The following is a 21741-nucleotide window of genomic DNA, read 5'->3' as shown; positions in this document are numbered from 1 at the left end:
TCTTGTTGGCCCCAGCAGGCAGACTAGAGGCAGTGGATAAAAATGACAAAGAAGCTATTTTAGGCTTGTTATAAGGACAAAATTCCCGACAATTAGAACTACCCAAAAGGTAGAGTGACTGACCTCCAAGGGTGATGTTTCCTCTTTCTCTCTACTAACCAAACACTGTGCTAGACCCTGGAGGCACAAATACAAAGAGAGAAACAGTCTCTACTCTCAGGGAGTTTTCTATTCTTAAAGAGCTATATAAATATGAAATTTTATTATTTTCTTCATTATTATTATTAAGTCTACCTTTCAGTTTCCCTCTTTTTATAATGAAAAAAAAACCCTACCTCTCAAACAGAATACCAATGTTTTAATCTTGTTTGAGGATTTGTTCCTGAACATTACATCATCAAAAAAGAATGTTAATCTATTAACTCAATGTTTTTTATTGAACATATGGTGTTCTTTATGCCCAGAACTTTGCTAAGTGTTGTCAGTGACACAAAATAGCAGAATCTCAGAGTGAAAACGGATGTAAGCATCAATCTAGTCTAAAAATGTACCAGTGAGAATTCCATCTACAACATACCTGCAAGATATTGTCCCAACCCTCAAGAAACTTATTGCATAGTTAGAGAGACTCATCTCTCCAGACCCACGACTCAATTAAAGCCAACAAATCTATGTATAAGGTACTGTGCTAGGCAGTGGGAGAGGGGTGGTGGTGGGGGTTGAGACAAAAATAAGCCATGTCTACTGTAAAGCGGCTTATATGCTACTTGGGTCAGGAGGTGTAGGAGAAGAATGCAGTACAAACAAAAATAATTAACTACAAAGTACATGCAAAGTCATTTGAAGAGGGAGACATTACTAATAATTGAGATTAGCAACGCCATCAAGTATGAAGGGATAGCTGTACTACTTTGAAGGAAGCCAGATTCCACAACACAATGCACAAGTGAAGAGGGATGACATTCCAGATGTAGGGAACTAACAAAAACCCCCAAGGGAATGGGAGAGGGAATATCAGATGGGACAGATAACAGGTAGGCCAATCTCAGGAACAGGGGCTTTGAAGCTATAAAATCTTAGGTAACCCTGGAAAAGAACGTGAAGGCCAGACTGTGGAGGCCTTTAAATGCCAAGCTAGGGGTATGTATTTTATCCTAGAGACAACAGAAAACCACTGAAGATTTTAAAGTCGGGGTATGGGGCATGGCTCATGGTCAGACCTTTGTTTTAGGAATAAAGATTTGGCAGTTATGTGGAGGTTGGATTGGAAGCAGGGAGGTCAATTAGGCATTTACTGCAATGGTCCAGGGAAGGTGACAAGGTTTACCTGTGTTCATCTCCACTCACTGGGGCCCTGGTTACTGCTGATTGCTTCTTCTCATGTTTCCTCAGTTACATAAACCTGAAGTTCATGGCCACGCAGATAGCATCGGGCATGAAGTATCTGTCCTCTCTAAACTTTGTCCACCGGGACCTGGCCACCCGAAACTGCTTAGTGGGTAAGAACTACACCATCAAGATCGCAGACTTTGGGATGAGCAGGAACCTATACAGCGGAGACTACTACAGGATCCAGGGTCGGGCAGTGCTTCCTATCCGCTGGATGTCTTGGGAGAGCATCTTACTGGTGAGTCTCCATGTTTCCTAATAGCTCAATCAAGAAGATTCATCAAAGATTTATTACTGCTCTAGGTCCATAAGGTTGTATGGGTAGAATTGCATCGGAGATATTAGGAGAGCCGGGTATCTGCCTTTGCCTAAACAATTTTAATATTTGAATTCCAGTCTGTCCTATTCATTTTATTTACCCTACTACCATGTAATCTTATGTAATACCACTATGATCACATCTCTCCTCTAATCAAAAATCTTCAGTAGCTTCCCAGTGCCAATGAATAAAACGATAATCTCCTATGCTTGCTATGTAAGGTCCTTTAGAATATTCTTGGAAGCTAGCTTTCCAACCTTCTCTCCTACCACTACTTTCTGTGCAGCAGGGCGCTAGAGCCAGCTCATTGGTCTATTTACAGTGTAAGCATTGATACCTTGGGAATCAGCAACTGTTACAAATCAAAGCTTGATTTATTATTTTGTTAATTGTCTAGACTTAAGAAAGTGATGGAGAAAGTGTTAATGATTTTTGATTAAACTTAAAAACGTGTTATACCTACACTTTTTTTTTTCAGAGAGTTGGTTATTAAAAATTTACCAGCACACCCCTGCCTTCAGGTACTCTATGTTCTACTCTGTGCTTCCTTCTTGGCCCGCTCTCTCTCCTGGCTCCATACTTTTGTTCCTGCTCTTCTCTGTGCCTAGAATGGACTCCATCCCCCCTCTTCATGTGTTGAAATCCCTCCCTTCTTTCAAGACCCAACTCGAATCCTAACTCTCATCAAACCTTCTATGATGCCTGCCATGTGCTGCCCTAGATGGGTGAGAGTGATTTACCCCTCCTCAAACTTCTCCTAGACGTGTGTCTGGGCCTCTCCTTATCATCTCATTCTCCCTTTCTCTTTGTTTGTATGCTTATCCTTCTCTTCCTTCTCCTCTCCTGTCCATTAAACTGTAAGGTGCTTGAGATTGGGATCTATTTCACATCTATCTCTGTATCCTCAGTGCTTAGCACAGGGTCTTACACAACGGATCTATGATTTCTTCCGTACAGAGAACTCTCAGTAAGAAAACTCCCTCTACCAATGCAGATCAGCATGTGTTCTTCAACTACAGTCTTATAGAGTTATCTGCGACACAAAGAGGTTAAGTGAATTGTCCAGGGTCATATAGTCAGTAGGTGTCAGAAGCCAAATTTGAACCCGGGTCTTACTGATTGTGAGACCAGCTCTCTACCTCTCTACATGCTGTCTCTCAGCCTGCATATGGTGGGTACTTAATAAATGCTTGTTGCTGAATTAAATGTTTGCTTTATTTGGAGATGACTGACTTTCTATGATATATTTCTAACTTTTTGTGCTAGTATTTCAAAGATCTGTAGCTTCATGCACCTACCTGGTCTCTCCACCAATACCTGACACCTCTCTTCCCCTAGATGTTTGGGGGGATAGCTATGGCTAAAAGGAATTAATTTACATTGTAGCCAACCCTCTGGGGATTAGCACCTTTGAATTTAATCAGATTGATTCTTAGAGAAGAAGGAAGGAAAAAAAGAATGAAGGCAGGACGAAAGCATTTATCAAACACCTACTATGTGCCAGGCATTGTACTATACACTTTGCAAATGCTATTTAAAAAAAAAATTCCCCCAATTACATGTAAAATTAAAAAAAAATTAAAAAAAATTTTGAGTTCCAAATTCTATCACTCCCTCCCTGAGATAGACAGCAATCTGATATGTGTACATGTGTAAGCATGTAAAACATTTACATGAGAGACAGAGACAGAGAGAGAGAGAGAGAGAGAGAGAGAGAGGGAGAGAGGGAGGGGTGGAGAGAGAGAGAGAGAGAGACTGCTTCAGTTTGTATTCAGACAATATCAGTTCTTTCTCTGGAGGGTAGATAACATTTTTCATCATGAGTCCTTTGGGATTGTCTTGAACCATTATATTGCTGAGAATAGCTAAGTCATTCACAATTCTTCATCATACAATATTGTTGTTACTGTATAATGTTCTCCTGGTTCTGCTCACTTCACTTTGTATTAGTTCATGTATGTCTTTCCAGGTTTTTCTGAAATCATCCTGCTTGTCATTTCTTATATCACAATAATATTATTCCATTACAATTATGTACTACAACTTGTTTAGCCATTCCCCAATTAATGTGCATCCCCTCGATTGCCAATTCTTAGTTACCACAAAAAGTGCAAATGTTATTTTATTTAATCCTCAATTGTCTTTGGACATAGGTGCTTTTATTATCCTCACTTTACAATTGAGGAAACTGAGGCAGATTGAGGTTAAATGACTTGCCCAGGGTTACAAGCTAGTAAGTATCTGAAGCTGAATTTGAACTCATGTCTTCCTTACTCCAGGCTCAGCACTTTCTCCATTGTACCATCTAGCTGCCTCTACATACTGTTTGTGGGCACATGGGTTAATAATAATTATTTTAAATTTTATCATCAATAATTAACCAATATTATTATGCAGTCATTTGCATCTTTCTCAACCATAGTTAATCACCCTTGGTAAATGCCATTCATCACCATCATAGTAATGAAGCACCACACCCTCCCTAAATAAGGAGAATCCTAGGTTCTTTTCTTGACATGGTAACTTTCTCTGTGATTTTGAGCAAATCATTTGGGCTTTGGATTCTCTAAATGACAGGATTATATTTTTTATCACTGAAAATGAGTAGAGATCATGTAGGGCTGCTCATTTTTCAGATGAGGAAACTAAGGCCCAGAGAAATCAGGAGTCATCAAGTCAAGTGCTCTTTCTACTACATCTTTCTGACTTTTTAAAAAACAAAAATTGTGATGTCTATTAACAAATGTGTCATGCTTAATCCCAATGCAACAAGCATTTCTTAGGTTCCTACTATCTGTTAGGTGTTCTGCTAGGCATTGAGGGTATAAGGACAAAACAAAACACCATCCTTTCTTTCAAGGAATTTATATTCCCCTGGGGGCAGGAATAAATAAAACATGTAAACAGAGATGGGCACATATGATAATGTGAAGGTGGACACAGTATTCACAATTAGGAGGATCAGGAGAGGTTGGCCATGAGCTGAGCCATGAAGGAAGCTTGGGACTTTGAGAGGAAAGGTATGGGGGCAGTAGATAGAACTCTGTCTGAATCTAGGGAATAACGAATAGGTCTGTTGGGCTGGAAGGCAGAGTCAATGAAAGGGGGCAACAGTGTAATAAGTCTGTTTATTTTGTTAAAGATTTCCCAGTTGCATTTTAATACCATTCCAGCTCACTCGGAGTTTTGCTGGCCACCTGCACAGACAAACAGTGAGTTAACACCTCTGATTTACAGGATCCCTCCATTAATGCCAGACACCTTTGCCCCTAGATGGTTTGGGGAACAACAGGGAAAAGAAGGCTGGTGGCAACTTGTGAAGGGCTTTCAATGTCAAACTGAGGAATTAGTATTTTATCCTAAAGAAAACAGGGAGTAATATGGTCAGATCTTTGCTTTAGGAATATAATTTTAACAGCTAGAGGGATTGGAGTGCTGAGATAATGGAAGCAGGGAGACCAGTTAGAAGCCTCTTACAATACACAGTACAGGTGAGAGGTCATGAGAACTTGAATTAGGATAACATATTAAATGAGTGGAGAAAAGGGAACGTAAGTGAGAAATATCATGGAAGCATGTGTTTGTGTGTGTGTGTGTGTATATATATGTAATATCTTTGTAACTGATTGGATATGGGTAGGGTGTAAAAGGAATGGAGAGTTGAGGATGACTCTTAAGGTTTTGAGCGTGGCATGGTTGTGACCACAACAGAAATGTGGAGGTTTGGAGAAGGGATGGGTCTAAAGAAGTAAGATAATGAGTTACATTTTGGCCAGGTTGAGTTTAAGACACTTATAAAACAACCAGTTGGAGATGTACAAAGGGCCATCATACAAGGAAGAAATTAAGGCTAGACATAGAGATGATGGTATCATCATGAAAATATGGGAATTGAATCCATCAGAGTTGATGAAATCATCAAAAATGGTGTAGAGAAAGAGAAGGGGGCTCAGTATAGAGCTTTGAAGAATATAATATCTATGTTTAGGGGAAAAGCATGTAGTAATTAAAGCACAATTGGGGTTTGAAGGGTGATTGGGGTTTTCTAATACTGAGATGATGAACATCTTGGTCTAATTTTGTTTTTTTGGACAATCTTTTAGCACTAAATCAGAGAATCATGTATCTCTGAGGGCTGTTTAATCCTTATAGGGTTTGTCCCCCCAAAAGGGGTAAGTCTCCTAGGTATAGTCTAAGCTGAACGGTAAGGGTGGGAAAACCACTTTTAAATATTACAAAGCTCTGTGAGCATTTCTAATATGAGAAATGCAGGGTCAGAAAATCATTTTTGAATGTTACAAAGCTCTGTGAGAACATATCGAACATGAGAAATTCATACTTTGAAAATCTCACACAACTCTGACTTTGATGATGGTTGTTGCCTCTAGAGGCAAGGGAGGGCATAAAGTCCATAGCATTACTCCCTTTGGGGTGTATGTGGGGGAGGGTTATCCTGAGTTTCTCTCTTTTTCCCTTCTTTTTTCCACAACTGACTAGGGCAAGTTCACCACAGCAAGTGATGTGTGGGCCTTTGGGGTGACGCTGTGGGAGACCTTCACTTTTTGCCAGGAGCAGCCATATTCCCAGCTGTCAGATGAACAAGTCATCGAGAATACTGGAGAATTCTTCCGAGACCAAGGGCGGCAGGTAGGAAAAACTAAGGAAGGATGGATATGGATATGTGAGTTTCTGGAAAAGGGATTAGAAGAAAGCACTGACTGAAAACACACACACACACACGTATATATGTGTATATGTATATATATGTGTGTGTATATGCATATGTATACAAATAATATTTTAATGTAGAAAGAGATCATAGAGGATCATGGATTTAGAGTTGAAAAGGGGCCTACGATGCCATTTTAATCCAACTCCCACATTTTACAGGTGGGAAAAATGAGGCCCAGAGATATTAAGTAACTTGCTTAGGGCCACACCGGTAATAAGTAATAGACTGAAATTTACTCCAAATCCAGGGCTAGTTCCAAAGCCCCTTCCTTCAATGAGATAAGTACTATTAGAATGGCAAAGTATTATAAGAATATGGAGGTGAAGACTACTTCTGGCTAGAGGGAGGGATCAAGAAAGATGGCATATAAACTGAGTCTTGAAGGCTGGCTGGTACTTTGACTGGTACAGAAGAAGGAAGACATTACAGGCAGAGGGAACAGTGTAAGAAGGGTTATGAAGGCAGGAAAATACCAGGTATGTTTGGGAATAGGGAATAATGCAACTTGGTCAAATCTTAGTGTAGGAGAAGGGGAGTAGACCAGTTAAGGCTAGAAAGGTAGCTGTGTTAGGGAGTTTGAGATCTGCTCAGCAAGTAATGGAAAGTCATTGATATTTTCTGAGTAGGGAAATGACAAATTCTGAGTAACCCAGGTAATAACCTCTATACTCTGGTTATTCAATCATGTCTGATGCTTTGTGAACTCATGGACCATACTGTCCATGAGGTTTTCTTGACAAAGATGCTGGAGTGGTTTGCCATTTAAGGAAAACAGAGGTTAAATGACTTGGCCAGGGTCACACAGCTATTAAGTATCTGAGAATGGATTTTAACTCAAGTCTTCCTAACTCTAGGCTCAGTGCTCTATCTACTAAGTCACCTAGCTGCCTATTACTCTTATGGTCTCAGTGGCTTTGCCAGCCCCTGACTATGCTGGGGCAACACCTATTTAGATATCAAATTGGGAGAACAGGGAGGAAAAAGTTTAAACACAAATCCAACTACCCCTTCCCCTCCTTGGGCTTTGTTTTTGTTTTTGTTTTCTTTTTGACTTTCTTTGTAATTTCCTCATTTTGGTTATTTATTTGTCTGTTTCCAAAGACATACCTCCCACAGCCTGCAATTTGCCCTGATCCTGTTTATAAGCTGATGCTTAGCTGCTGGAGAAGAGACACCAAACACCGCCCCTCATTCCAAGAAATCCACCTCCTGCTTCTCCAACAAGGAAATGGAGAGGAGTGATGCTGTCAACTCTGGAGCACCTCTGATGGTCCCCTAGTCCTCCCCTTAAAACCCACCACTTCTCCAAATCTAAGCCACTTCACTTGGACTTCTAATGGACCCTGGGAGGCGGAGGCTTCTTTGTTTTTCTCTTTTTTTTTTTTACATTAAAGAGCCAAAAAAGAAAAAAAAAGTCTAGATCAGAGGGAATCAAAAAAAAAAAAAGAAAGAAAGAAATCTCACCTGATATACCAGAGTTGGATGACAAAGGCTAGAAAATTCAAATAATTTATAAATGTTAAATATGCTTGTTTATAAATGTGCAAATTCTGTGATTTTTTTTTTCTGAGTTCCCATTTCTAGGAAGTGATTACCAAATCAGAACACAGAAAGACTTGAAGGATACTGATATTGTGGGGAATGCCATGGGGATGTGTTTAAGTCAAAAGGTTCAGCAAAGTACTACATCATGGGCTGTTCATGGCCTTTGAGTTCTAATGCGGCCTCTCCCATTAACTCATAAGCTAGCTTGCCAGTAACTGAATATTTCTCCACAATATCCTCATACGTAGGAATGGTTCTGATAGCATACTTGTAAACGCACACATACACACACACACAACAATGATGACAACAACAATTACAAACCCAGGTTCGCATATGTGCCATTGGAGGGTATCAGCATGGTAGGGAGAATCCAAGGGGAATCAGGCAGGTAAGAGGATTTGCCATAGGTAAAGTATCCTTTGCAAAAGAGGGAGATTAGGCAGCTGTAGGTAAAGAGAGCATGTGAATGTAATCTGTACAAGTGTGGAATATTCATTTGTAATTCCAACAAAAGAACCTGGATATTATTTTTCTCTACAGTTTATTCAAGTATATTCAGATGTGGATTTCCCCAAGGAAGGATTTGATTTTAAAACAGATTCAAGGCATATCTGAGACTAGTAGACCATTGTTGAAGCTGCTGTTGTAGAATCTTACCTATGGAAGGTGCCTTAGAAATCTTTGGTCCAAGCTCAAGGGAGCTATCAGAGGTGGGATCAGTCACCATCTCCAGGGACAATTGTGGTTCTTTACCCATGGATTTACTCATTTGCTGTGGATTCCTCTTATGCACAGGGCTTCCTTTAGACTTCTGGAAAGTGGCAATTATGTAGAGCAGCATATGGAAAACATGGCAGAAGACGACCTCTGCAACTATTCTCTTGTATACAGTCTCTCTGAATCATTGTTGGGCTTGACACAGCCAGCATGAAGTGGAGCATGAGGCTGGGGTGTCCTTTGGACACTTGGGTATTACTTAAATAGTCCCAACTTTGGTTTACGATGATCTCAGAGGTGACTCTGAATGTTCACAAACTCCAAGTTCTCCAGTCCAGCAGAAAAACTAACTTTCAACTCAGAATATAGGATTTCAACTCAGAATAAAGAATTTCAGCAGAGGTATGACTAGGAAGTGACAGTAGGGGCTTTCCGGGTGATGAAATTTGGAAGGAACCAGCATTTCCCTAGCATATATTTCCTCCCTACTCCATTTCCAGGGGTCAGATTGCAGGTGAGATCCTACCCATCCATGCACTCTCAAAAACCTGCTTTATCCTAGGCTGTGTTTTCTCTCTCTATGAGCCATACATTTGCTCCCAGGCCAACTCCTCCCATCTCTCCATTAGCAGCCAGTCCTTTAGCCACACAAAAACTTCCGGGTTTCCTGGAGGTATATTTCTTACTCCCTGCAGCTATACATGAATGCCTTTTTTGCCCTAGGCCCCCCAAATTCTTAATTACTGCTCTGGATTTCTGGACATATTTTCCAAGCCAAGATGCCAAGCCACTGTCTCACAGGCCTCTCTACCCACTTCAAACAACCCTTCAAGGTTCTGATTGTTTTCCCCAAATCAGTTTTCAGAATCACTACTGGGGCAAAAGTACAGACTGAAACTTAGATTCTCTGCTTTAATCCACTGCCCCTACTGCCTACAAGCTCTCATTTGGCCAGGGGCATGAGTTTCTTGACTCCTTTCTTTCTGTTTACTCTCTTTGATTCTGCAGCAATTCACCTGACTGTAGCTTTTGTGCACTAAAATAGTTCTATATAAATTCATATTTGAAGTTAGCTTAGTTAGCCTGGATTAATCTGGCCCTTGTTTAAGAAAAAAAAAAACAAACCACTTCAGAGGGCTGTCAAATGGATTCACACTGGTAGTTTGCATATAGCAGTAGGTGCTTAATGAATGTTTGTTAAATTGAAATGTTTAACCAGTGGTGTCACCAAACATTCTCCCCTTCTCTTCTTGGGTGAGTCTTCCATTATTTAGGCTTCAGAATGAAGACACAGTCCCAATTACATGCAAACAGCATGTAGAATCATAGTGACAGAATCTCAGAATTGGAAGGGAACTTAGAAGCTAATGAGTCCAGTCATGACCTGAGCAAAAATTCCCCTCTATCATATGTCCCCAAAGTGTTCATACAGCCTCCACCTGAAGACCTGTAGTAATAAGTGGCAATTTTAGTATGGAGGCCCATAAATTATCAATAAATTAATCATCAAGCATTTTTAAGCACCTCCTAAATTTGTTTGACCCAATGGTACAAATACAAAAGTAAAACAGTCCCTACCTTCAGAGAGCTTACATTCTATTGAGAGGATATAGCAAGTTCATAGATAAGTAAATATAGGATATAAACAAAATAGAGACAGTGAAAGGAGAAGAATCTTTACAATCTATGATCAGGGCATTTCTGAGAACAATAGATTTAAAGTAGAGAAATCCCCTACAAAATGCTGCACGTGACCTCGAGTTTAATAGCAGATACCTGGCTATAACGCTTATTTTTTAACTAGAAGAGGGCAGTATGGGATTGTTGAGGAAAGAGGAAGAGACAAATAGATGCTTTGTGGGACATGAAACTCTTTTTGTTCCTTTTGGAGTCAATTCTCCTGGTCAGACAGGCACAAAGGGGGTGGAGGGAAAGGGAAGAAGCCAAAGATGTTACAGGTGATGCGGAAAGACTGAAGTGTAATGTAGACTAAAGAGGGCTGAGTATGGGTCAGAGGGTTGAGTTTGGCAAGAAGAGAGGGGGCAGAATCAAAGAGCAAGAATGGTTTTTTGAATGATGTGGGGGGAGAGGTGGGGGGAGAGGGGAAGAGGGAGGGATGGACAGAGAGAGAGAGAGAGAGAGAGAGAGAGAGAGAGAGAGAGAGAGAGAGAGAGAGAGAGAGAGAGAGAGAGAGAGAATGAATGATAAGAAAGTTTGCAGAGAACAGAGATGGAATGATATAGCATACAAAGCAAGTTAGGGCAGAAGTTATGGTGAGTCCTTTATGGGAGTCAAAAAATATTGAATGGTACAAGTGAGTGTATTGAAGATAAAAAAAAAAAGAATGATGAAGGAATAAAGCATAATGGAGCTGTTCAGTATAGGATGAGGGGAATTCTTGAGTGATTAAAACACCTATACTGTGCCACCAGAGGGTAGCATTGTCTTACAACAGAAGCACATCAGGGAGGCCCTTATTTCTGAGGTTTTGTAGGTAGCAATGGATATTAAGGGCAAGCCCGAGATTTCAGACAGATTTGAGCCAAATCTCTGAGCTCTGGAATTCACCTACTGATATATAGAAAGAGTAGGTCTAAGCAAAACCAGTGATTTTTCTATCTCCTACTACCCCATCCTCTATCTGCTGACTTCTGGCTCATTAACTTGGTATAATGATGCTAGATACGTGTCTGGGGATACTGATTTGGCCTTACTTGTGGCTGAAAGAGATGGCTGTATTAGATTATAGCTCCATAGATCCGGTAAAGAGAGATGCAGTGAAAATGCTACCCTGAGGATTTGGCCATCTGATCTCAAGAAGAAGATAGGATGACATCCTGAATACCCTGCCAGTCCTAAGGTTCTCTAACTCTAACTCGACACTTGTTGCTCACTATGCTGTTTCCTTATGGGTCATTATCTCTGGCCACCTTTCTTCATGGCTGGATTTCACTAAGACAGGAAAAGTGAAATTTTCTTGCAGATACTGATAATTGTCATAGTTAAGTAAGGCCACTAAGAAGACACAGACCATTTATACCTGACCTCTGCCATGTATCAGGAACCTCAGCTGCAAGATTTCTCTAGAAGGTCCTGATCTAAGCAATGATGCCTGGTATGGGGGCTCTATAACATCTTTTTTTTTTGTCCCATTACCTCTCTTGCCCCTCATTATTCCACTTACCCCATTGGCTAATCCTAAGGAGCCATTGTGGATATGATCATTTCCATTCCTGCCAGGAGTAGGAAAGTTCAGTTTGAAGCTTAATAGTGCCCCTTCTAAGGAAAGACATTCAATGGCATAGGATCTTAGAAAGGTGTGACTCCTTGCATGCTTCAGGATGAATGCAGTTTTCTCATTTTTCTTTTGAAAACAAAATCCTCTAGTTAGGAGGCATCTGTCACAGAAATTCTACCAACTTCCCTAACACTCCAGTGTTAGGCTCCAGTACTCAGACTGGTCATAGACAAACTGTAGAAATCATTGGCTTGCATCAGAAATGACTTCAAACTTGGCTGAGGAATATTCAACTGACTTAGGAAAGAAATGTGTATACAGAGTTTATATGTTATGTGTGGACATGTTTTTCCATTAGGGCTTGTAAATGCTCAGGTTTTTCCCACGACCCACAAGGAGGTGAGATGTGTTAGATATCAATGATGTGGGGGTAGTCCACATGTTTTGGGTAAAAGAGAGGATGGAGATGAAGATATTCCAAGGAAAGAAACATATTGAAAAGAAACAGGATCTGTGTTGCACAAAACCAGGAATGAGAAGATAAAAAGTTAAGAATCTGATTACCCAGAAAAAAGAACAGGATTATGGCTGAGCAGGGTCTTTGTTTCTTAATATAATTGGTAGGCCCCAATTTTGCAACAGACTATCCAAAACCTTTCCTTTTAGCAGATTTCTTTGGATGTACATAGCTCTCAGAATGTTCCTGGAATAAAGGCATCCTGGTCCACAGGGAGAGATGCCTCTGAATGGCAATTTAAATGTTTTTGTAGAAACATATGAATGTCATTTCCCTTGGTAAATATTCTTGGAATCTTGAATTGGAAGGTAAAAAGACCAAGTTGCTAATAGTGAGTTGATTTCCCACATTGCAAGCTCAATTACTACAAGCAGCTCCACCAGTAGTGGTCATGATAAGGTGGCTTATGGTTGCTTTGTTGCTGTGATACTCTCAGCTCTTGATGCCTTGTGATTTAGCCCTGACTGGATGTGGTAAGAGAAATTCTGTCCAGGTGCAATTCTTCTGAATGCTGGGGGGGGGATATTATAAATCCGGTTGTAGAAGAGATGCCTTGCAATAGGTAGATCGCTTCCCTTAAGCAGGACCATTAAAATTCTGGTTCTTCCTGTTCTAGGTGGTTAGGGATGGGTTTGACTTTTTAAAAGACATGAAAACAACCTCAGGGAGATGACCTCTTTCCTATATGTTGGCTGAAGGATGGAGACCTTTCCTATTGTGTACCTAGCTTGAAAAAAGTATCCTAGGTAGTCCCTGTGTGTAATTGTGGAGACATAACAAGAGGACTCCCTGATTTAAACCAATGTTTCTACCAACAATGAGAGAAAAAAACATACTGAAGTAGATTTAGACATAGCTCCCCTTCTTCTATCCCCATCTACCGCACATGTGTCTAATAACTTTTCTTCAGAATGGAAGGAAAATGTCATCTTCCTGTCTGTCCGTTATCAACATGAAAAGGAGCACTGGATTCATAAGTAGCCCAATGACAACTACGGAATAAGCTGATTCTATTTAGAAAACCTGGTCCTGAAGTATTAGAATCACACTGTAATTCTGCAAGAGCTGCTTCAAGTTCATAGGGTCATAGATTTAAATACCAAATTAGATGGAGGTTGGAGGTGAGGAGAGTAGGCCTGTTGGAGCTAAAAGGGAGTAAGAAAAAATTATCATAGGAAAAAAAAATCCCACCTAAACATATAGAGCAAAATCAGGAAAGAAAGAATTTTCATTTCTTTGAATATTCTCTTAAACCTTAAAGGAAGTGTTAGAAAGGTAAAAATATTGCACAAATCAGGATAGTGCAGATTTCTAATATGTGACATCAATTTCCCTTTCTTTGGGCATTCACTAATGGTTCCAGATCTATAACATCCAGTTTGTGGCAATGTCATCTGCTGACAGATTTGACCAATATATTCAGTTGCTACCCCAAGTGCAGAGCCCCGACTCTATGGTCCCAAACCTGGGCCTTTCATAATAATCTAAATAGCATCTCGAGAACTACTTTACAGGACTTTCCAAGAGGTAGGAGAATAAAATCAGGTCCAAAAACCTGGAGCAGGCAGGCTGATGTGAATTCACTATCAAAGCAACCTGTAAGCAGAAAGATTTAAGAGAAGTTTGGGAAAGCAGGAAGGGCTAAAATAGTTAAGTTCAAAGAAAAGGTTTGTTCTTAATACAGAGATTTTGAAATAATTACAGTTGGGACAGTGTCCGCATGTACAACAAACTCTTGTAGTTTGTCTAGTATACCCTGGTGCCATTTTCTCTTTAGGGTTATTTTCTTCTTCCCTTACTCTCTTGTTCTTTGTGGAGAACTTGGGTCTCTACAGCAGAGTGGTACATTTCTCCTGAGGACGGTGACTCTCTGTGCCCTGTTCTGTCCCTCCCAACAGCTCAGAGGACATTGTGTCCTATTGAGTGCTGATGAGTACCAAACCGATTTAATCTCCGTTTATAGCTGTCATACTCATTCCAAAATAGAATAGATACAAATTCTCTGTATTTGAAAAAAAGAGATGTGATACCCATTGTATATTGTCTTTTCTTCCTTATTTATTCTCTGTAAGTCCATCTGTCAGATGATAAAATGTAAATAATAATGATTAAAGAAACATGCTGCTGATGGAGCCTTTTTAAAAACAACGTCTAAGAAGAACCAGCTCCGGGCTTTGGCCTCCGGAGGGGGGAGGCAGCACCTTTGGGGAAGTGGAGGCTGGAATATGGGAGCAGGGATAAAGGGACATTTATCATCCATCAGAGTATTTATATGAAGCTCTAAATACTGGTTTCTACACATGGACAAGAACATTGTGATCTCAGAGATTTTGCTGTTCTGTAGACTTGACCAACCTTATTAACTCAGCACCATTCAGCCAGAATAGAGATGAGAATTTAATGTCTTCAAAGTAGGACAAACAGTTCCCAATAACACAAGGGCCATGGATTGGATGGGGAAGGGGCAATTTTTGTTATAGAATTGATATTCAAAATCTTTCCTGCCCAGTTTCACACCTACACAGACTGCCCCCAGATATCTACCCCCCAACAGGAAATAATAACTCCTCAGAACAAGCAGAATAGAGGATCAACTTTGTACATCTAAAGCAGTGACCTGGGATGAAACCCAGTAACAAAATTCATCTCTCACCAACTCCAGCTCTCAAAAGACCCATTTTTGTTTTCCTGAGGAATTTCAAAGGTTTATCTAACGGCCATAATAGAATAGGGAGGAATGTGGGGAACAGAATGATAGACCCTGAGACGAAAATGGGATTTCCATAGGGTACACTTCGCATTTAGAAGCAATTGGTCAATTTCCTTTTCTTCTTGAGCAACCTAAATTTTAAAGGCAGTGCCTTCCTTGGCTAGGGGTTGTAGTAGCTTTTGGTCAAACAGGGTCTAGTTCAGGAATAGAGTCCTAGAGGCATTAGGGAGAGAGTATGTAGGTCCATAGAAAGCTCTTATTCTGTTGAGGGAGCCAGTGAGCTGGCTTCAGTTGGAAAAAGGGGCAGGTTAGCTCTAGAGAGATATGAAGTAAGTAGGGATGCTTCCCTGTTAATAAGGAATAGCTGAGATTCAGATTCTACCTGGGCTATTCTGGAACAATACAGAAGTTTTGAGTGCCAAGTAGAAGGTACGGTGATGGGGTAGAAGAGAAAACACTCCCAGTAGCAAATGAAATAGTCATAAGCAATGTGATAATCAATTCCCTGGGAACCTACTGAACAAAGTATTGTTACATTACAGCTTTCTCTCATTCAGCCATTTGGCCCCTATTTCCACATTCCTCCAAGAAATTCAAACCTGGCAACATGACTTGCCAAGGAGGCAGAGGGAATCAAGAAAGCAAGCAAGGGAGCAGAAACAGAATCTTGGGCCTGAAAAATGAATGTCTTCTGCATTATATTGGGAAAATGGTCATCCAGCCTTTGCTTTAAGACTCCCAGAGAAGGGCAACTGCTACCTCCTGAGCCAGCCTGTACTGCCACTACTGCATAACTCTCACCGGACATCAATGCTACATTTGGCATTTTGAAACTCCAATTTCTCATTCCTCGTTCTGGAGCTAAGCTAAATAAACCCTTCAAATAATGGAAGACAGCCATGATGCCCTGTTGTCCCTCACAATTCTATATTACCTCCCCCCCCCATCTCCTCTTCTGTAGCTAAAAATCTCCAGGTCTTTCATTCCTAGTGTTGTACCGAGAAATCAGCGAGCGAGACCCAGATGTAATTTAAAATGTGTACTTATTAGCGTGCGCTGCCAGGGGTATGCACATCCAAATCAAGCAGCCCCTATCAGGAGTCGAGCTAGGGTTTATATGGAAAAGAGCATGGGAAAGAAATGCCAGGAACACTGATGAGGTAATCCAAAGGTGCAGGTGTCTTTGGGGGCTATGGATGGGAAAGTACAGGGAGTATACCGGACAGGGAAGGAGATGGATCTTTGGAGTCTGGCAGGAGGAAGAGTCCTTGGGCTGGGGGCAGCTAGGTGGCGCAGTAGATAGAGCACCGGCCCTGAAGTCAGGAGGATCTGAGTTCAAATATGGCCTCAGACCCAACACTTGACACTTACTAGCTGTGTGACCTTGGGCAAGTCACTTAACCCCAACTGCCTAAAAAAAAAAAGCCCCCCCCCAAAAAGGAGTCCTTGGGCTGGTCTTGATGAGAGAATGCTCTGCAACAAGGGAAAGCTTTCTCACAACACAGGAACTTACTGAGGAATTGGGGAGGCTTCCAGGGACATGACCTGAGGGCTGGGGCCTGAGCAGCCCAGCTCTGTGTAGCTGTACCAGGGAGAGAGATAAGGGTCATGCTGAGGCCCATGCATGAATAACTGCTAGCCACAGTGTCCTTGGGCTGGGGAATGGTTGTCAGAGACAGTGTTTCTGCGACTAGGGAGAAATTGGGGCACAAGTACAAGCATAAGCACTCCAGCACCCCATTGTTACGGGTCACAGATCACACAAACTAGACCAGGTGTCCTGGTCTCTGGTATAAACATAATTATCTAAAGCAATTATGTTGCAAGCTTTCTTATCCATTTGCTTGGAGGTAGGGGCTATGCTGAGCTATGCAAGAGTACATTTCACTATTGTTTAGATTTAGGAGGAAAGAGGTCTGGGGCAAGATTAAGCACCAACTTTTGCTTTCCATGGCTTAAAGTGCCCTACTACGTAAATGGCAAAATAATGTTCTGCATTACACTAGCACTTAGTATAGTGCCTGTAAGTAAATGCTTAGTAAATGCCAGTTAATCAGTCAATAAATATTAAGTACCTACTGTATATCAGACACTGTGCTAAGCACTAGGAATACAAATACAAAACAAAAAGAAATACAAATTTACAGTCCCTGCCTTCAAAGAAATTACAATCTAATAGAAAAAGACAATATACAAATGGGAGATGAAAAGCTGGGAGTGTTGGGAGATGCCACAATGGTGAAGGACGGTATCTGGCATGGGGCTGTGATGGAGAAGTCCAGAAGAGTCCAGCCAGATGGAAAACAAAGAGATGACTGGCTTAGGAGCCCTTCTGAATTGGAGGTTTTGGGAGGAGCTTTATGTTGTTTACCCTCCATCTCTACCCTTCAATCAGAAGGAAGAAGGGGCCCCAGGGACAGAAGATATGGATGATGGCTAAACCGATGACCTTGCAGGATGAAAAGGGGTTCCTTGGGAATGATGGAGAATATCATGAAAAAATGGTATTCAGAGCCAAACACAATACTCTAGTTTGGGGGTTGGGGAGTTGAGACCAGGACAATGCACTAATGGAATACTGTTTTACTTATGTACTTTTCTTAGATTTCCAAGATTGTTTTACTTTCTTGGCAAGTTGTATTACCGGATTTGAGTATGTTGTAAGAATGGGGAAAGGTAGCTAGATGGCACAATGAATATAGCACTGGGCCTGGAGTCAGGAAGACTTGAAGCCAAATCCAGCCTCAGACACTTACTGGCTGTGTGACCCTGGGCAAGTCACTTAACCTTATCTGCTTCAGTTTCCTCATCTGTAAAATGAGCTGGAGAAGGAAATGGCAAACCACTCCAATATCTTTGCCAAGAAAACTCCAAATGGGGTCATGATGAGTGAGACATGGCTGAACAACAACAACAACAACAAGAATGTGGAAGTATGGACCAAATATCTGGATGAGAGAAAGACTGAACAAACTATAGCACTTGAATGGAATGTCATCGAGTTGTAAGAAATAATGAAATTGGGAAGACTTAGATGAACTGAGCCAGAGTGAACCGAGCAGAACAATTTATACAATAACATCATCAGGATTATTAACTTTGAAAGACTTAAAAATGGCGATTAATGCAATGATAAGGGGACCCATTATGAAGCATGTTTCTCATCTCCTGTCAGAGGATGGACTCGAGCGGAATGCCTTTAAGGTTTGCAAATCTCTTGATTCTCAACAAAAATCTTGTGATGCAGGTACTATTGTTATCCTTATTTTGCAATTGAGGAAACTGAGGCAGATGGCTTAAGTGATTTGCCAAGAGTCAGGCAGTGTCTGAAAACAGGGCTTGAACTCAGATCTTCTTGATTCCAGGTTCAGCAATCTATCCATTGCAAGTCCTAGAGGTCTCATATATGTTTGGACATGGCTGATGTGGGAATTTGTTTTGCCAGGTTATGTGTTGAGGTTTAGGAGTTTAGGGGTGCTGGGACCCCAAAATCAGAATATGTGGGTCCTATCTAAAAGAATTCGACCCAAGCTTTCTTTCAGCCAAACACAAGGTTTATTAAAACATCCATTATATTGGGCAGACTCTTAAGGAGTCTGAACATCTGTAAGCTATTGCCTAGATTATAAAAATCTGAGCAGTGGCTAGATTATAAGAATCCTAGTATCTTAACGGAGACAAGATGGACCTTATATACAGAAAGACTGTAGGAGGGATCTAGGAGTGGCCAAGTAGTTTATAGTGAGGTAACAGAATGCCAGGGACCTGCACCACTTGGCCTAGGGAGAATGCAGCCTAGCTAGGATTAAGGGCGGAAGTGGCAAGGGGACACAGGTAAAACAATGGAGGGCTAGGCTAGGTTAAGGGTAACAGAGAATTGAGAGACTGCGTGTTGCCACAGTGAAAGGCCAGTTGATGGGATTATGGCCTCAGGTGAACACCAAGAGATTTGGCTATGTGGGAAAGTCCTGGGTTTTTCCTTTTGGAGGGTCTAGATCCCATCCTCCTCATAAGCACATTAAAAAAAAAAGCTAACATTTATATAGGGCGTAACTATAGGCCAAGCACTATGCTAAGTGCTTTTTACAAATATTTCATTTGATCCTCACAACAACCCTGGGAGGTGGGTGATATTATTACCCCCATTTTACAGATGAGAAAACGGAGGCATTGGTTAAGTGACTTGCCCAGGGTCACACAGCTAGTAAATGTCTGAAGTTGAATTTGAACTCAGGTCTTTCTGACTTCAGGACCTAGCCACTGCACCCCCTGGCTGACTATTTGTTATAAGGGTTTTGTTTTTCACTTTTTGAAATGAGGAGAGAAAATAAATGCTTATTAATGGGGAAAAGTAAGATTTAAATCTTAAAAAATCAAAATAAAAAAAAGAAGAGACAAGTCTTAGGGCAAAACACCATGTGAAAGCCTACAGGTGGCCAGCTGGGTGCGCCTCTCCCGGGAAGTCACTCGGCCCCCCCCTCCGCCGAAACGTCATCTTAAGCCGCGCCCATCGTCCCTCGCGCAGCGGACCTGCTTCTTTGGCCTCGAGCAGCTAGGTGGCGCAGTAGCTAGAACACTGGGCTCTTCATGAGGGCAAATCAGGCCTTAGATGCTAGCTGTGTGACCCTGGGCAAGTCAAACCCTGTTTGCCGCAGTTCCTCATCAGTAAAATGAGCTGGAGAAGAAAATGGCAAACCACTCCAGCATCTCTGTCAAATGCGGTCACGTGGAGGGAGACACCACTGAAAAGACAGAAAAAAACAATACCTCGCCTTCCAGCGCCCCGCCACACCTCTCTTCTGACGTCATTCTGCCCAACCAAATAGCATCCCTGGGCTGGAGCAGGCGCAATGACGTTCCGGATGCTGAGACTCCAGCTGGATCAAATTGGGGTGCATCCGGGCAGCGGGAGTGGCTGCGCCCATTTGAGCCCGCCTCTCGTCCCACCTTCGCTTAGCCAATGAGCGCTACATCTGGACGGAATGCTGGATTGCGATTGGTCTAAATGACAGCGAGGCTGCAAGCGGGGCGGGGAAGGGAGACTCCAAACTGAATCAGCATTGGACAGTTAGAAAATGAGGGCGCGTGATGAGGCAGAGAGAAGAGGTCCTAAACGAGGTGGGATTGGTGGCTGAGCTAGTAGGCGGGGCCAGAGTTATCAGAAGGTTTTCAGGTGCATGTGCTATCGTACCGTATCAAATGCTCCATATCCTGACTGCTGTCAAGTGTCTTTAAATGTTCAGGGCAATGAAGAAGGTGGTGGTGGTCACCGGGGCCAGCAGGTGAGCGCGTTTCCCTCCCCACAGGAAGGAGCCAGCCAGAGGCATCACGTCTGGGATCCAGAGAGGAGGTGGGGGTTCAGGTTCAGGGGGGAAGAAAATGGGAGGGGGGAACTAGATCAGAAGAGTTCAAAGGTCATTCAGGCCATTACCCTCCGGCACCGCCCGCCCCCTCCTCCATCCAGGCTTGCGATGGGGAGACCCACGACCTCCAAAAGGAAAACAGCCCTTCCATTTCTGGACAGCTCCAGTTGTTTTAAAAAAAAAAACTTTAAAAACTGACATTTTTTCAGTAACATGCGTTTAGTTTTTCTCCCTCCCGTCTCCCCACCAAAAAAAAAAATCACAATAGTTAGCATAACTTGCAAAGCCGTTTGCGTGCATTATCTCACTTGATTAAAAGAGAAAACGGTAGGCACTTGATACAAGTTTATTGAATTGAAGTATTGGTGGATAGAATGAATAGTGCTGGCCTTGGGGGTCTGATTTCAAATCCTGTCTCAGACAGCTCTGTGACGCTTGTGTCTGCCTCAGTTTCCTTATTTGTAAAATGAGCTAAAAAAGCACCTACCTCCCAGGTGGTTGTGAAGCTCAACTGAGATAAAGTGTAAAGTGCTTTGCATGCTTTCGATCTGCAATTGCTAGCTGTTTTGTTTTTTTTTTAAATTTTTTTTTAGCTGTTCTTAACGTTAATAGTCAAGCAAAAACAAATTCCCATCTTGGCTACGTACAAAAATGTGTGTCTCATTCTGCATATTTAGTTCTTCACTTCTCTGCCAGGGTTTAACATTCTTCCTCATCTGCCTTCTGTCCTACACGTTCTGCCTTCTAGAGCCAAACATTTAATCTTTCAATCAGACTTTTGAGGACTTGAAAGCAGTTATTACACATCCTCTGCCCCTGTTTCTCCTTCATATTATTCCTGCAGCCAGTTTACCGAAGGTATGGAGTGTTCCCTGAAGAGCAGACAGCTATTGGGAAGTTCCAAAGTTCCAGAAAGTTCCAAAGTCTTTTGGAAAGGGTACAAAAAGGGCCCACAATTTGGAAATGGTAAGAGAAACTAAAATGTTAGCAGTTGCTGAATGCAGAAATAGTTGTTAGCTGATGTTCCTTTGGGTTCAGGCCACATGGGCTGCAATCATAGGCATGCCGAAGTAGCAGTGCTCTTACAAATATTTTTTGATTGATTGACCAGGGTGCTTTTTGTGTTAGATGATCGCTGTTGCTATTTAGCTCTTTCTATCCATCTTTTCCCTATTGACCTCTGTTCCACTCTTACAACTACCTCTTCT

At 41.7% G+C, this 21741-nt stretch overlaps 2 protein-coding genes across 8 annotated transcripts in view; both read left to right on the top strand.

Annotated features, from left to right (window-relative positions):
- DDR2 (discoidin domain receptor tyrosine kinase 2) overlaps positions 1–14588 on the top strand; it is a 246942-nt gene extending 232354 nt beyond the window's left edge. For all 4 annotated transcript variants that reach the window (XM_078156524.1, XM_020988611.2, XM_078156522.1 and 1 more), the window contains 3 exons: positions 1393–1627; positions 6206–6355; positions 7542–14588. In XM_078156524.1, coding sequence (XP_078012650.1) covers positions 1393–1627; positions 6206–6355; positions 7542–7682 — 526 coding nt within the window. In that variant the 3' untranslated portion in view covers positions 7683–14588. The remainder of the gene's footprint in view (positions 1–1392; positions 1628–6205; positions 6356–7541) is intronic.
- Positions 14589–20287: 5699 nt separating this feature from the next.
- The window catches only part of HSD17B7 (hydroxysteroid 17-beta dehydrogenase 7), a 29075-nt gene continuing 27621 nt past the window's right edge, over positions 20288–21741 (top strand). The window contains exons 1-2 of one of the 4 annotated variants that reach the window (XM_020988604.2): positions 20288–20452; positions 21378–21499. In XM_020988604.2, the coding sequence (XP_020844263.1) occupies positions 20348–20452; positions 21378–21499 (227 nt within the window). In that variant the 5' untranslated portion in view covers positions 20288–20347. Of the gene's footprint in view, positions 20521–21377; positions 21500–21741 lie in introns of all 4 variants that reach the window. The other 3 variants (XM_020988605.2, XM_020988606.2, XM_020988607.2) reach the window with 3 other exon arrangements.

The sequence above is a fragment of the Phascolarctos cinereus genome, unplaced genomic scaffold (assembly GCF_003287225.1).
Source record: "Phascolarctos cinereus isolate Bilbo 61053 unplaced genomic scaffold, phaCin_HiC Scaffold_5;HRSCAF=322, whole genome shotgun sequence".
In the NCBI taxonomy this organism is placed as follows: Eukaryota; Metazoa; Chordata; class Mammalia; order Diprotodontia; family Phascolarctidae; genus Phascolarctos; species Phascolarctos cinereus.
Note: the sequence above shows the minus strand (reverse complement) of the source record. Positions and strands in the feature narration are given on the sequence as shown.